Raw genomic sequence first — 16,379 nt, 5'->3', positions numbered from 1 at the left:
ACATTAAGAAAGATATGCAATAATTACTTTTGCATGTTTCATTCATATTTATATATATATGACACTAGTAGCAGTAAAGGCAAAAATGGTCAGTATCTGAATTTTATTAAAGTAGCAAATTTTAATAAGTAAAAAAAACAAAAAACAAAGTTTAACAATATACATATACAGTATTCCTAATAAATAGAAAACAGGTCACAGTAAGCAATCAAGCATATATTAAAATCTATAAAACTTCAAGGGCGAAATTGTCAATATACTTCATAAAAGCTACATAATGGTGCATAAGTGCACAACGGCGTTTGATTGTGCTAATATTAAATGCAAGTGCTTCCGATAAATTATTTCAGACCTATCATAGGAAACAACCTAATACACAGTAAAAAATAAATCTGGAAGTATGAAATGCAGGCTCATGATATGCTATATCTATAGTGAGGTCTTGGCAATACAACAAACGTGTACCTTGGTCACACTGACTCAGTTCAAGTGTGTGTGTGTGTGTGTGTGTGTGTGTGTGTGTGTGTGTGTGTGTGTGTGTGTCTACAGCAGCGGGTTGCGTGAAGGCTCCCACAGTTTGCTTGCTAGCTGTCTGCAGTGCTGCAGGATGATGTCGGTGGGGATGACCCCCAGGTGAACCGTCAGCAGCTCGTAGCACTTCACCGCCTCACCCTGGTGATTCTTACTGTAGTAACGAAGAAGCTTCCTGCCAGAGACACTTTATTTAGCCAGGAGAATGACCTTTTAAATGAATCACATCCACTTTTGTCATGCCAGGCTGTTTACCTGTAGTAGTCCCAGGCAAGCATCCCGATGGGCGCAGAGTCATCGGGCAAGGTGGGCATTTCCCCTGCCTCTAACTTGTAGCCCTGATTAATCAGATATAGACATTATGTTTAACGTTAAGGGTTTTAAATTGATTTTGATTTTTAATATAGTTACAAAAAAAACAAAAAGAAACATGAAATGCCAGTAACTTACCGTTTCATTTTCAAACCAGAGGAAGTAGCAGAAGTAAAAGTCTCCATCGCGCAATGTGACAGTGGAGTAACCCTTCTGAAGATAGCCCCGTGTTGTGCGGACCAGGCTCCACACCTTTAGTATGGATTGGTAAAGAGAGATTCATTTAAGACAAAAACTAACAACATATACAAATTATACTCGTTCACTTTGTTCTCCGTTACCTGTACAAGTAATATGAAGCTACAAACTTTTGACCAAAGCTTTGTACAAAGACAAGGGGAAAGGGGCTGAAACTAATCTAGCCGTCAAAAGGTAACAAAAATCCACCAACCAGCTCGTATAAAATGTGACTAATAAACAGGTTGTTTGTTTAATCTGTACAAAAATCAAAGTGTTGAAAACAACACTGTTTGACAGGTGTTATATGCAGAAATATCTCTTGGCTTCGAGCTGTAACTTCCTGGAGTCTCTAGAGGTCGTCCAGGAACTCATTCCCATGTTTCCAGTCTTTATGCAAAGCTAATCTAATGAGCTGCCAATTCTACTTACATTTTCACACTACAGATGTGAGAATGGTATCATCATCCCATTACTCTCTTAATGAGGAAACACAAATTTATTCCTGAAAACATCAACTATTCATGAAGCAAAAAAAAAGAAGAAGATGTACGAAGAATTCTACAGCTGAAAGCTTGTTGAAACCTAACAAATCCGATCAGCAGCATTAAAATTCTATTTAATAACTTACTATTACTCTTATTTGCACTGAAAACAACAATAGACTAAAAATGAGGCCTTGTTTATTTGACCTTGTTTTTGATGTATTGAGCTACTGGTCCCTTCCCGAGTTCAGACGTGGTGTGTTCTGTGATGTTGAGCGACGGCGCGATCATTTGGCCGCTGGATCGGTCCACACAGATAAAATGGATGAGGCCTGGGAAATCCTCCAGGTAAGTGAGATTAACTGGGTCAAGATCAATACACTCAAGATAACAGGATACTGCATAGGGTTTTCTGGGTGAATGCATGTTGCTAGGAGCCCTAAAATACGCATGCACTTCCAGAAATATAACAAAATGAAGTGTTGTGGAAAGCAGTGCTCAAAAATCACAGGGAGCAGGATTATTTTGCTGATAGGATATGACACCATGGTGATATTCCTCTTGCTTTTCACCAACAGGAAGTCCTTCCAGTCCATCAGTTTCTCTCTGGGGGGAGGGGGGGGCGAGAGAGAGTGTGACAGAAAAATAAGAAAAAGGCAAGGAGAGGAAGAAGACACACATGAACAATGAAGGATGCTGCTGTGAAGTGTCTTGCAGGGATAGGTTTACTAAGAACTGACTCAGATTTGAAAACAAAACAAATAAGGTAACAATAAGAAGACGCTCAGCAGGCTGATACTCACTGCACCATGGTCTGGGCTCTCTCCTGCAGACCGGTGGAGAGACGCCGAGGAGCGTCGGCTGCTCCAGACTCGACAAGAAAACACTGTCGGTATATGCCACACAGCTGGGTCTTCATACTCTTACACCATGGGATAAGGCTAAAACAAAAACACAAGTGCAATGAATCAAAGGATCACAAAACTGATTTGCTGTGGGGCCACTCGGCCAGCAGAGGGCTGCAGCAGACTTACTCTCTGGTGAAGCCAGGTCCTCCTCTGAAGGCTCGGTTCTTGAACTCCATCCAGACATTTTGTAACTGTGCAGACTAGAGAGAGGAACAAAGATGAAGGAACAAAGAGCAGATCTTATTTTTGCTCACATCTAAAAAGTGAAAAAAACAACAACAACAATATATATATATAAAAAACACACAAATAAACAAATATATATGATGTCACCCGCCACTTATATGTGTACACATATATATATATATATATATATATATATATATATCTACTTGTGTGTTTTACAAAATAATTCCATTTGTGTTGGATGCACTGGTGAGATGTAAAAGCTTGATTCAAAAGAAGACAAATTGTAGAACACAAAAACAATGTTGGTACACAACACACACAAAAAGCCATACCTGTATCTCACTCGGCCCCAGGGCTTTGATGAATTTATCCAGTTTGCTGCGGACGTCATTTATCGTAAGCGGGCCTCTAGCAGCAGCTGAACCTACTTTGCCTTCATTTAATCGCTTCTCCAGCTTGGCGAAGGCCTCCAAAAATGTATACACCGACATGGCCACTGCACTGGTGGGAATCTGAGATAAATATAAAGTATAATTGGCACAACAAGGGAGCAAATAGATGCTTAGATACTGTGTGAAAAAAATGTGTCACAAACACGCCCCCTCCTGGCTCCAAACTGCAACAAGTCCAGACAGAAAGAAGGGCGTGTGGAAGATACTGTGGGTGCACGTAAGCTTACTGGGAAAGCAGGTGCATACATTGTTGTTTGTTAGCATCCACAAACCTTAGTCAGCAGCACCAATGTGATGCCAGGCCACAGCGGGAGACAGTACATGGAGTGAGGCATCATGGGATACAGCCCATCTTTGAGTAAGACCTCCAAGAAGACTCGGTGAGGGGCTGACTGGTCAGGTGGACTAACTTCCAGAGTGTGCAAGCTGTCCTCTGCCATCTGAAGACATCAGAATTTTTTTTCCAGTTATATCACAGATGCCACTGCAACTAAAAATAAATAAATAAATGGTTTATGTTGCATTGAAATATGTTCTCACCTGGATGTCTGGGTCCACAAACTCAAACACAGGAGTGCTTTCTCTCACCGGCTTGTCTGGTGACACACACAAACACACAATAAAAGAAAATACATACAGTATACTTTAATGATAAATAATATACTCTGTGTATGTGGACCGTATGTTTGTCATATGGTCGAAGACGCAAGACTTAAAAGAGAAGAGAAGAGCTCGCTTTGGCACTTACGCCCCCCTCTGCCTTAAACAAACTGTCTTTTACATAATGACACATACAGAAAGAAATAAGTGAATAAATCCAAATACACAAACTCTACTCGACAGCCCACCTAAACTGCTTGAGTCTCTGTCAGTAGGGGAGGGTTCTGGGGTGTAGAAACTTTCAGGACCAGAACCAGATGTGTTCTCAATGTCCTTCACAGAAACAAACACAGAAATATGCTCAGAAACAAGGTGACCAGTTTTTTTTTGCGGAGGTGTTGTTCGAGTGTCTGTTGGTGCCGCGCACCTCAGGACTTGCGTCATCCACGTCTACGTTGCTAGGATACATATTCTGTGTCATGATGATGAGGGCCAGGAGGTCTGAGGTAGTGAGTGTACTCGCATTGCGGCTAGAATGAAAGCAGCGAAAAGAGGAAATATTTTACACAAAAAATACAAATCAGATAAATGCAGACTTGAAAATGAGAAAGAGTGCAAGTTATGAAATAAATGCGATGGCTTTATGGAAGCATCTGTACCTGGAGTAGAAAGCAAGCAGTTTTGTGTGCACCAGGATGAAGGCATGCAACACCTCCTCTCCTGCTCTCTCCGCACTGCTGTTGATCTGCTGAACTAATCGCCGCTCCAGAAATTCGATGCACTGCTCGCACAGCGTGGGGTGGATCAGCCTCTCCACCGCCTGAGAGAGAGGGAGGAGACGACATGAGAGCAGTCAAGTTGTTGTTGTTTTTTTCCCCCTCGACAAAGATGTGTTTTATTGGATGAGAAATCAAAAGTTCAATACGAACGGTAACAAAGCCACAAAAATTATGTCTGAAAAGTAACTTTCACTGTTTCGAAACCATGAGAGAAGAGAGAAAGAAACTCGAACAAGTAAAAGATGGTGAACGTCGGAACAAAGAGAGAGAGCGAGAGAGAGAAAGAAAACGGAGAGCTTTTTTTTTTTTTTTTTAATCCAGATGTATGGTCATCCAAAATTACTTTGACCGAACACGGTAATTCTGAACTCAAAGCCTTAAAAGGGGAATCCAATGTAACTTCATCTTGTTACTATGTAAAAGTGAGGTTTTCTGATAAGACTTTGAATAATTCCGAAAAAAAACAGAAAAAAAAAAAAAACTTCACAACATTTTAAAAAGGAGAACTTAAAGTTGTAAACTGCTTCACTTAGAAGCTGAACAGAAAACTTTGCAGATAAAGCCTGAACCATGTGCTTGTCATTTCTACTTGAGCACTCAAGATTAAAGATCACAGACTTAATCTCAACCATACATAGATGAACGGTGGACACACACAGTTTGTTAAAAAAAATAAATGAAAACAGAAATGGGGAGCAGATACAGTAAGAACAATATATTTTGGTTTCTTGTCATTTTTCCAAAAATCATAATAGATGATCAGAGCTTCACTAACAAGTGATATTTTGTGCATTGTCATAACACCGACAGCTCAATAAGTTCTTGCTAGGCTTTATTGCATTCAAGACTCCTGTGAGGAGAAATATATTGGCTTGACTCTGTATCAAGATGGCTAAAGTCTGTGTCTGCGCTTCACTGTAAAGCTGAATACATTTTGCCTCATATATAGTAAAACTGGTCAAAACTACAAAAAAACAACAACAAAAACGCAGAATTTCCCCGTAAAACATGCTGTATAAAGTAACAGAGAGCCGCACCTCTACTAAGAAGCTCTGGTCGTTCTCCCGTAAGTGGCTGTAGGTCTCCAGCAGGCTCTGCAGATGCGTCCACAGCCTCGCCCTTTGTTCCGTGTCCTGAGGACGCAGCCTGGGGACAAACATCACAGATCGGGTATCAACCGCAGGCCCGATTCAAAGTGTCCTGCGCCAAGAAGGAGCACAACAACATGTCTCACTCTCTCCTCAGGAGGCTCCCGCTGAGTGTGACCATGCCAAAGCGGACCTCGATCATCTTCTTCATCACGTAGATTTTCCTCCTCAGGTCATCCTCCTTCTCCTCACCATCTCCATTCACAGCAATGTAGAGACACTCGTCGAACTGAGGACACAAAATAAACCCGGAGAAATTGAATATGGCCCCGAGCACATAAAATGGAAAATAAAGTGACGATGGTTGTCTGAATCTCCATCCTGATCTTTGTCTTCTCTTAGGATTAAATGTTCGCACAAAAAAAAAAAGGCTGCTGACACTGAGTGAACCTGAAACGCGTCCAGTGTTCGGACTCCGTGACTGCATCATGTGCTGCAGGAGGACAAAGCCTGGTTTGATTCCATAACACAACTCACATGACAAACGTGACGCTTCACTGAGAGAAAGGCCTGTAATGAGGTCAGAGCGCTGCTCCTGAAGTTTAAGTTCTTCATACTGTACATTAGAACAGTTCAGAACTAGGTCAAAGGAGATCTGGATTACAGCCTTTTTTATTATCATTATTGCGCAATGAATTCAATGTCATCAAATTATAACATGAAGAGAGTGAATCTGGAGACTTGGGCAGGGATGAAGAAGGGCCCTACCTGGTGTAGCACATAGATGTGGTTGTTTTCTGTGGTGAAGGAGGTGTAGCTGTCCCCCTGCCTGTCCATCATGGTGCTGTGGGAGATAATGATGGGAGCAAACTGAGTGCTGATGCTGTCCTCAAAGGCCGGAAGCTGACCGTCCAAACACAGAAAAGAAAAAAATGTAGTTAGAAAAAGTTAGAAATGAAGATTTATTCTATCAACCACAGGAGGTAAATTCAAAAGCAGATGTATCTGTTGCATGTGATTTTCTTCCGCCTTACCCCCTGGCCCTCCTCCTGAGAGGCTCCATACTGCTCCTGGATATTCTGCTGAAATTCAAGGTCTGTCCAATAGAAAAGGACCTCGGCGCTCTCACTGGCTATCAGCAGGCACTTCATCTGGACCACAGATGCGCTCCTGTCCTGATTTAATCTGCTCTGCTGATTTAATGTGCGGTCCTATTTACTCCAACGACTCCACGGGCATATGGTTGTGAAGAAAACTATAAAAAAAAAAGTATTGAGACAAAAGACATTAAACAGAGTCGACGGAGGAATTTTGTAAAGCATTGAGATCTGGCGTGTAAAAAAAAACTAATGTCTATGTATGCATTTCATATTTGATTATCTGAAAAAGTTGTCATTAAATAAGGATAAAGTTTAAAAGTTTGACTTGCATCTCTATACAATCTTCAGTTTAATGTAAACACCATGAGCAGCACACACAGGCCTTCGTCCATTCACACTGACCACAAGAGAGAGTGAATTATCAAAACAAAAACTCATTTGCAAATGCCAATGAGAAATATTTTTACGTTTTGATTAATTCATGAGATGAGTTTATATAAAAGAGAGACAGCACAGCACAAAAGGCTTCGTCCTCTAAGCCTGAAGTGCACTGCACCTGCTTTAAGTGTCACCTGATAAGGTCGATGGCATCTTCAAAGTCAGCATATATAACCCATAAACTCTCAATATCCTCGTTAATTGATTTTTATTGAATAATAATCCCTTGCAAAGCAATTGTTCTCAACATATTTTGATAACTCATCCCAAAGCGAAGTTGCACCGTAATGCCTGTATTTACGGACAGGTAGGCGAATCAAAACGTGGGAACTAATTCACCTAAACGTGGGAACCGTATCGCTGTTCGATACAGATATTCAACTCGCCTGAACGTCTTATTCTGTTGATGCAAAAACCCAAAGTCTGGATGTTTTGGTTGTTTTTTTTTTTTTATCACGTGAAGGTGGTCCGATCCGTAAATGCAGTCCGTGTTTTAACTGAAGTCTTAAGTTATTTCCTCTTACCAACTTTCTAACTTCCTCTATGCGTCCACACAGTTCGCCGACGTACTGAACACACATTCAAAGGCCATGTCACAACAACTCACTCCGGGGTTTTCTGCGCCGGGTGATCACAGCATCTCTCGGTCCAGCGTCTCCGTTTTCCGGCACGTCTCAGGTTTTCGTGCAGCTTCTGGCCGTTTTCATCGCGGCTTGACCCTCTTCCTTCCCCCGCCGCAGCTCCACACAGCACCACTGAGTCATGTGACATCCGCGGCCGGAAGTCGGTGCTTATCTAAATACACTCAGAGCTAATAGAGCGATCGGTGGGGAGGGGTGTAAGACTGCCTCTGGATAAATTGTTCCTGGTAAAGACGCCGTTTCCTTTCTGCGGCTTGCCCCACCACGGGCCTGACGATCAGTTGAGGCAGGAAAAGTCATGTGCTGGTAAACTGGGCCACATGACTGGGAGGCTGTGTGGTACAAAATAATAGTTTGGTATTTCGGGAATGCAGGTTCGTGGTCGAGATTGGGATTAGAAAGAGTTATGTGCGTTATTTTTGCCATGTTGTGCAAATCTATTAGAACATATGCCTATTAAAGTAATCCATTGGGAACAATTGCAGGAAAAAAGTACACAAAAACAAACAGCAAATCTTATTTCTAGGAATAAAATTGACCACAAGCCTCTGGGATATATATTTTTTTAGACAAACCTCTGATATACTAAAACACAACATTGTTACATGAGAGAGTTAAATTAACGAGACATTGTAAACATAATGCTATATTTGTTTTGACATACATACTTTTTCATCAAGGGAACATCTTGTGGACGCGGTGACATGCTGGGGGGAAAAAAAAAGTGCAAAACTGATGTGCTCAGTGCGTCTTTGATTGTGTATTTGTGGTTGTTATGAATCAGACTTTACTTTGGATTCAAGTTTTGTCTACTACATCGACCAGGTTTTTAATTTTCTTTATTCTGGGGCTTGTATGCAATCTACCAATCATGGCTCAACATGTAATGTGTTGGCACTTGCTGTAACAGAACATTTTGGTTGGTTTTGGTGACCTACATATCCCAATTTATTTTCCAATGTGTTGCCATCATCAATTTCAAAATAAATACTATTTCTGTTTCGACACTTGACATGTTGTCTTTTTGATCTATTTTCCAACTCAATATGGGTTTACGGGATTTGCAAATCATCGCATTCTGTGTTTATTTACATTTTACAAAATGTCACGACTTTCTTTGGAAACGAGGGTCGTACACGCTTGCAGGAAAACAGCCGACGTAGGAAGGTGTCTGGTTGGTCCCTAATTCTTTTAGCAGCATGACAGAAAACCCCAAACAGACAACCGTTACATGCAAACTTACAAGAGGTTCAAATGAATGTCTTCGCACATTCAAAAGTAACATGTTCAAAAGTAACGTCTTAACATGTTAACTATTAACGACTTAACACGTCCAAAATGAACGTCTTAAGGCTTTCAAAGTGAAAGAATGAATTCAGATTATAATGCAGCTTAATTTGACATGAAACGTTTTTAAAAAGCTGATGCGTGTGCGTTTAGGCATGGGCACGTGACGCGTGCACTTCCTATAAAGGTTCATTGCTAAATCAAAAACACTCAGGGCATTATTTATATGTATATATATATATATATATAAAAGCATCCTCAATTGTAGCGCGTAAAGGCTTTGCAGGGTACTGTACATTACAGGCTGCATACAGTACACACAATTACACCGAACACCGGGCTGTTTCTCAGAGAATGTTTTGATGGCTTCAACAAATCTGTGTTATATCATAATACCCTGCACAGATTGTATGCTTGGCTCCTGAGCAGAGCAAAGAAACCCCATAGTAACATAAATATTTATGTTTTATTAACCCTCGCTCGGGTCAAAATGGTCCAAAATGCCAAGAGTTCTATTTTGCGGGCCAAAGTCTAATCTAGTCCATCAGTTTTCTAGAGATCCAGCATTCATGGAAGTCTTATTTAAGCCGACTCCTGTATATACAGAGTAAACATCATGAAATCCTCAGTGTTTGCTAACAGGGCAAGCGGGCCTTGCATGTCTCAAAATGGATCACGGAGTATAAACAGTGTTCGGCGGGCCTGGGTACCGGTTACCTCCACTAAGGAGACACTGTCACGCAGAAGTGGCCAGACACGGTGCAGTCCTCCTAAATCACAACACAATTCGATTTTGTCAGAGGAAGTGATGCCCAGCAGTTGTTATCACAAGGTACGGGTTTATATGAACCGGAGTTAGCCAAACAAAAAGATTTCCATGGATTGGCTTGATAAGATCCTGGTCTGAATGTCAGGAAGTTTACTAAAGCCTCATTGTTAACTTTGTCTCGGGTCGATTGTTAACCCGTTACTTTCAGGTAAGAGGCAGTGGGTTTACTCAACAAGCATACTTTCGATTAGACATGATTTAGATTGAGTGCTGGCCTGGCATTCACTTCAAATGTGGAATCCATATCAATATATAGCTGATCTAATGATATTTTAAACTCACACTGACAACTCATTTAAACCAGTATTCTGGAGCAAATGCAACCCCAATTTCAAGATACTTATCTTTCTCTCCCTCACCGGATCTGCTTTCTCTTACTGGGCTTTCAAAATATAGACTGCACTAAGTGCATCTAAGTGTGCATATGCTGTACGCTCTGCATGATATTTTCCTCCTCACAAGACCTCAGATGAAACAGTCCAGGTGTGAACAAGTCTGGTTTGACTCTGACATGTCAACAACTTAAAGTGAACCACATGTGAAATGAGACTGTTCCTGAAGTTAATTTCGGAGACCAAACATTTCTGCTTCTTACATGAAAGCAAGAGCCCTATGTCGCCTGAGTGGAACTTAAAACAAAAATATAATTAGAGGTACATGCTTTGGATCACGTCTCTTGATGGACCGCCAGTGTTAACGACTAACTGCCATGAAACGTTACAGTACAGAAATCCGTTTCTAGGCCTGTGCGGGAGAATCTGAAGGCACCCGAGTGATAAATCAAAGATGCACACAAGCTCTAACACAAGTCCTTCATTTCCCTTCGACACGATCCTACTGAGCAGACCCCAGTTGTCTATGCATCAGCAGACATTGAGCGAAGCGTGGCTCAGGTTCAGTCTGTCTGGGCCAAAGCTGAGCTCTGGACATTTTAATCCATCCTGGCTTCATGTTTCCCCATCAGCAGCTTTCTCATGCAGTGACAGGCGAGCACTGTCCCCACTACAAAGACTTACTCCAGCTGCTTCCACATCTGGGACCAAAGAGTGTAACAGTTTTGTGTTTGAGTGAGTGAAGAGTGTACTATGGTAGCATTGTTCAAAGATGATGCTAGAATTTGAGATTTGATGGCATTTCTCTACGAAGATATTTCTGCCCTCTCTTTGTGCTCCTGTGAAAGTATGAATCACACATTTGTTTGTTTTGCTTCTACTTGCCATCATGTGCTTCTTCAGATCTCCATCATGTCTCACATGAAAAGTATTAGCCGGTCATGCAGGAATCAAATTTACCTCCAAGTCATCACTTTGCATGCATCATAATAAGTTTACAGGCAAAGTTGCATTTTTTTGATTTTTATCTACAACAGACTACATTCTTTGCTTTAGTCCAGATTGTGGCACGAGGAATTTTTTTTTACTGAAGAATATACCGGACAGATACAACTACTTAGGTATTTGTAGGTGTTTATTATCCATGTAAACTTTTTTTTTTTTTAACAAAAAATAATATAGGCACACTTTACATATTAAAATAATGCTCTCCAGAAGAAATATGAACATCTCCACATTAAGTATAAACAAATTCAGAGGACAAATATTTGATATATTCAACATGTTCAGACACAGAGCCTGCTCTTGTTTATCTTCCACCACATAAGAGCCCAGAATTGTTGTCATTAGTCTTTCTCATGTCGGCTCACTGCACAAAATAAGTGACCGAATCTCTCCAGGCAGCGTTTTTATGCACTTTAGTCCAGAGAATAACAAGCCCATCACTAAATAAGATGGTCCAAATATTATGAAATAAATACTAAGTAAATGCATCTTAAGGTAATTCCTTTTTTCTTGCAAAAACTGTCAGCACCTGTTACCATTTAATTAGACCCACCACAGTTCATATCTTAGCTCAGTCATTTGGTCATCTAATTATTCAATCAACACCTTCCTGCAACTATTTTGAAATTTTGCTTTAAAGTTGGGGCATTATTACCATTTTATAATAGAAATATAAAGAAAAATGCAAGGTATTTTGTCATATAAATTAGGTATATACTGTATGTAAGTAAACATGGAGCTTAAATCCCTTTTTCATCACTCTTTTTTTATGTACAATATATCATAATATATGACGGAAAAACTGTACAAAACAATGTAAAATATACAATATATATATTTAGTACAAAAGAAACCTAGCAGCATTAAAGGATTATAAAATGGAAGATCACAAAGAAGAGACTGTAAGATATGTTAAAGTACCCCAGAAAATTTGGGATTTTAGAATTTTAGAATCTGGGCGATGAGGGTTTGAGGACGCAAGGCGATGTGATGATGGGTTCACATTATTCTGTAGCTGTGCATCATTGCAAAAACAGCGAGAGCGACACATCCTGGCTTTCATACTCTGCAATTAAAATGAAACGTGCCGTACAAACAAAAACCAGCCTTAAAAAGAGAAAGATTTTCAATTTAAGACACCTGATACGGCAAGGGCAGAAAAGTATACTTTCAGCGGCACGTCCAACACACTGAACAGACACATCAGTAGCTTTAACAATAAAACACACACACGGACACACACGGACACACACAGACACACAAATGCGTGGCATTTCCAAATACGGACACACCGGGATTTTTCTCTTTATGGAAGGGATCAAGTCAAACTGAAACTGACTTGTGTACGCTTCAGTTTTTCTGCTGCTGGTACAGACTTGTTTTTTTCTTTTCTTTTTTGTCTCCTGGTCAGTGAAAGATTAGAATAAAAAGACTGGAAAAAAACAAAACAACCTCCCTTGTTAAAAACAAAAACCTGGACTTGACAGTCTAAGAAAAGAACATTTTGCGAAGAACGTGGACTTTTTTGATGGTGCATCTCTGTAAAGACAAAACACAAATATAAGCCTTTATAGACGATCACTGTCTGTAAAGGTTTAGTAGCATTTGATAAATTCCTGGTGAAAAGAAATGTAAAGTGTTCAGTGCAGCCCTTTCTATGCATCTCGGGCAAGTCCTTGTTGCAATAGAGAAGAGAACGAAGGAAGGGGCGGGTTTATTTCTTATTTGGTAGAACTGTGTAAATATCATCACTGAAAAGTGTTGTTAGTCAGAGAATTGTACCGTAGTCAAGTGTTTGCTCTGCTGAAGTGTCCTTGAGCAACATACTAAAATCAGGTCAGGTTGGTAGTGTAGTTGCCATCACGCCTGTATCTTGGGAATATGGTGGGTCGATGCTATCTCCGGCAGGCATATGCGTTAATGTTTTTGATGACATAAAAACCTATGGTCATGGGAGGCATAGCTATTGTCCGTCCCGCCCGCAACGTCTTCGGCTTCAGCTCCGGGAAGGTCTCATTGTCCACCATGAGCAGCTTCTCCCCGTTCAGCTGGACGTGTCTGCAAAGAGAAGACGACAGCACATACAGGCTGTTTGCTCAGTGAGATGCAGTGAGCTTTCTGTTTCGCGACAAAAGTGTTGCCGAAGGTGATTTTCTAACTGTTCTTCACCTGCCTTTGGACACATGAAAACGGTGGTCGCAGAAAAGCACGTGAAAGATAGAGGAGGCTATTAGTGAGGCTTTGAACCTCGTCAACAAAACGCAGAGGATCCGGATGGCTTCATGCAACTTCAGTGAGGATGATGATTCTGTCGTTTGTACACTTGGGGGTGCTGCTGTTACAGTATTGCACTTAAACAACAGCACAGCGTTACAACTTGGCTTTTTCGAGTGGAATCTGCTCAGTGTGAAACTTGACATATTTCTCTGGTGAACAGTTTGGGGTCAGTAGTGCGTTGAAATAGTGACTCTTAAAGACTTCAAGCAAAGAGAATGTTCAGCTTCAGCAACAATTATTACAACTGCTCTTCGCAATAGGAGTGATAGAGCAACAAACATGATGACTGATGTATTTCAAATAAGGTTTTCAAAGACAAAATATCACGTTGATATAATTGGATTCGTCATGTTCCTTAAAACGCAGGTTGATATAATTCTGTACATTCAACATCGGACAGAGTGAAAATGAAATGCAGTAAGTTGGGTCATTACAAACAGCTAAAATGCCCTCGATTCGTTTCTTTTTACTTTGAGAAAAAGGATATTTTCAAGAGAAAATAGAGTGAAATAAAAAAAAAAAATGTTACTCATTTAACAGAATGAGTTGTTCTGTGTTTAGTGGAGGCTGACAATAGTTTCATTTATTAACTCCTTTTTCTCTCGTTCAACTCTTGACATGATAATAATTTACAATAGTAATAGTTTCACCCAAACAAAACAATTACAATGTCAAATGTTATTTAAGAGTAGCTACGACACATTAGACTTGTAACGTTAGAGCCACTGTGTATACTTTTACAAATGGATTATGAGACGAATATGAGGATAACTATCAAATAAATACTCCACAATAATCAATACAATTTTACGAGGTACAGCAGGAGGTTTCATATGTTCTGGATGGACAACTTTAAAAAAAAAAAATCCAGCAGCCACCTTAAATTTGCATTGTTTCTCTTTGTCCATATAAAACACTGATTAAATATATTAACTGTGAAATGTAACCTCATAAACCATGTTTGTAAACAGAGTCTTCTTATGCTGTATTTTCACTAATGCCACCATTACCACTCAAACTTTTAAAGCTCTGCTCTAACAAGTAATCCATTTTTTTCTGTGAGATGATAAAGTTCACCATAATACAGGGGTAAAAGCCCGTGGGCTGGAGATTTTTACATCCTCAACTTCAATATAATATCCATTAAAATCATACTGAATAAGGAGAAGTTATGAATCAAACTAAAACTTCCTTCAACAAAAATGGGCCTGAAAACTTTAAAAAGTTTCACAACACAGACACATTTATAGACATCTGGTGTTGCTGGGTTCATCATAAAAGTCTCCCTCCACTGCCTGTGGTAAAGGAAAGCACTTAAGGCCACAAAAAGGCCCGTCGTTAACTTGCTCGCCTATTAATTGCCTTGCAATCCTGTTCTAACACCTAAAACATCCTCCATCATTACGCTGTTATTGAAAGATCATGCCTGAGCCTCCATTAAAGCCGTATGTCGGTATCATGTAACACAAAGACAGACACGCACACACACACACACACACACACACACACATGCAGTCCTGAGTCATTAGGCTGTTACTCCAGGATTTGAGGCTTAAGTCTGAGTCAGAATAACAGGCCAGAGGCTTAAAGGAGAAAGTACAAGACCGAAACCATAAACTTTATATTTCTAGGGACATTTTAAGGAAATAGGAATTATATTACCCTGTTACATAGTGTAATATATCATTGCTTGTAAAAAAAAATGACCTTGAGAACCGCACTGAGGCGTAAAATGGAATGATGATATAATGACAAATCAATTTATGAAACATGTGTTGCAGGCTATAAAAACAGATTGACTCAGGATCGCGCCATCAAAAAAAAACCAACATTGGAACTTTGTTAATGACTCTTTGTTAATATTTCTCTTTAAAACTGAGTTGGCAAGTTTTTGTAAAGCTGTAAATAGTAAATCTAAAATGACTAATGTCTAAAGAAACAGCCTCAGTAATTATTTATTGACTAAAGATAAACTATTAAAAAGGTTTAACATTAGCTTTCTTTTGTTTATTTCATTCTGTATGAGGGAAGTTTGTTGCCTTCACCCGGCTGCATTCTAGATAAAGGCAAGAAGAAGTGGCTGCATGCAAGTGTATATTTGAATGGTTGATGTGGTACAAGACATTCTGCTCGACATAAATTACAGACTGTGGTCACAAAACGGAATCACAGTAATTCACCGCAGCTCTTTGGAGGGATAAAGTTTACCACTCTATTAAAGCTGGACCCATAAAGTGGATATTCATGAAATAGTTCTTTTTTTTTTTACATTACTTTCCTTAATGTTTTTTTAGACCTTTGAACAAAACAAGTAGTTTAAGACAAGGTTGTCATCAATAGAAGAAAACTATTTTTGTTTTTGTTTGTTATATATAAGTAATAATGGGATTGAAATCTTGTGCAGTAATTACTAACCAGCATCTCTGAGCGGTGCATTTGTCTTGTTTGATCAGCGTAAATGAATAGAACAGGGTTCTCAATAAGAAGACCTCATTGTTGTTTGGACACAAAACATTACTCAATACTGGCATGCGTGCATACTGTATGTGTATGTTTGCATATGTGTGCCTGTATATGAGACAGACAGACAGACAGACAGACAGACAGGCAGGCACTAACCTTGCTCGGAGTCCATCAGTGCCGTAGGGCTGCAGCAGGTACTGATGGACAGTCTTGTTCCGTAACGTCCCCGCCAACTTGATTTTCTTTCTCGACCGATGCAGGTTGATGATGTAGATTGTTATGGACCCTCTCACATAGTTATGACTGGTGCCATAAAGAAAATGATGAACAACACTGCATTAATTTCCCTTCACATTCACAAAGGACTATCAGGATGCAATAAAAAAAAATAAAAAAAAAAATAAAAAAAATCTCCCCTCCACATCT

At 39.9% G+C, this 16,379-nt stretch overlaps 2 protein-coding genes across 2 annotated transcripts in view; both read right to left on the bottom strand.

Moving 5' to 3' along the window:
• Positions 1–89: 89 nt before the first annotated feature.
• hps1 (HPS1 biogenesis of lysosomal organelles complex 3 subunit 1) lies at positions 90–7,865 on the bottom strand. The gene is made up of 18 exons (XM_069144704.1): positions 7,727–7,865; positions 6,616–6,836; positions 6,350–6,484; positions 5,728–5,870; positions 5,531–5,639; positions 4,374–4,534; positions 4,142–4,244; positions 3,963–4,047; positions 3,655–3,710; positions 3,387–3,554; positions 2,995–3,174; positions 2,600–2,673; positions 2,369–2,506; positions 2,107–2,171; positions 1,773–1,918; positions 982–1,095; positions 787–869; positions 90–706 (listed from the first exon to the last, which is right to left on the bottom strand). The coding sequence occupies exons 2-18, from the start codon at positions 6,730–6,732 to the stop codon at positions 544–546; spliced, it is 2,040 nt and encodes a 679-aa protein (XP_069000805.1). The 5' UTR covers positions 6,733–6,836; positions 7,727–7,865; the 3' UTR covers positions 90–543.
• A 3,529-nt stretch (positions 7,866–11,394) lies between these two features.
• The window catches only part of hpse2 (heparanase 2), a 57,911-nt gene continuing 52,926 nt past the window's right edge, over positions 11,395–16,379 (bottom strand). The window contains exons 11-12 of the mRNA XM_069144051.1: positions 16,110–16,256; positions 11,395–13,271 (exon numbers count right to left, since the gene is read on the bottom strand). Coding sequence (XP_069000152.1) covers positions 13,109–13,271; positions 16,110–16,256 — 310 coding nt within the window. The 3' untranslated portion in view covers positions 11,395–13,108. The remainder of the gene's footprint in view (positions 13,272–16,109; positions 16,257–16,379) is intronic.

Source organism: Embiotoca jacksoni, unplaced genomic scaffold (assembly GCF_022577435.1).
Source record: "Embiotoca jacksoni isolate LCO1_2020_lvr unplaced genomic scaffold, fEmbJac1.0.p SCAF_12, whole genome shotgun sequence".
Taxonomy (NCBI): Eukaryota; Metazoa; Chordata; class Actinopteri; family Embiotocidae; genus Embiotoca; species Embiotoca jacksoni.
The sequence above is the reverse complement of the archived record's forward strand: the minus strand, read 5'-3'. Positions and strand labels throughout refer to the sequence as shown.

Coding starts and splice junctions, on each gene's coding strand:
- hps1 (XM_069144704.1), bottom strand. CDS start 6,732: ATGAAGTGCCTGCTGATAGCCAGTGAGAGCGCCGAGGTCCTTTTCTAT. Junction 4,535..5,530: donor ACCAGAGCTTCTTAGTAGAG/GTGCGGCTCTCT, acceptor CCTCTCTCTCAG/GCGGTGGAGAGGCTGATCCA. Junction 2,507..2,599: donor GGACCTGGCTTCACCAGAGA/GTAAGTCTGCTG, acceptor TTTTTGTTTTAG/CCTTATCCCATGGTGTAAGA.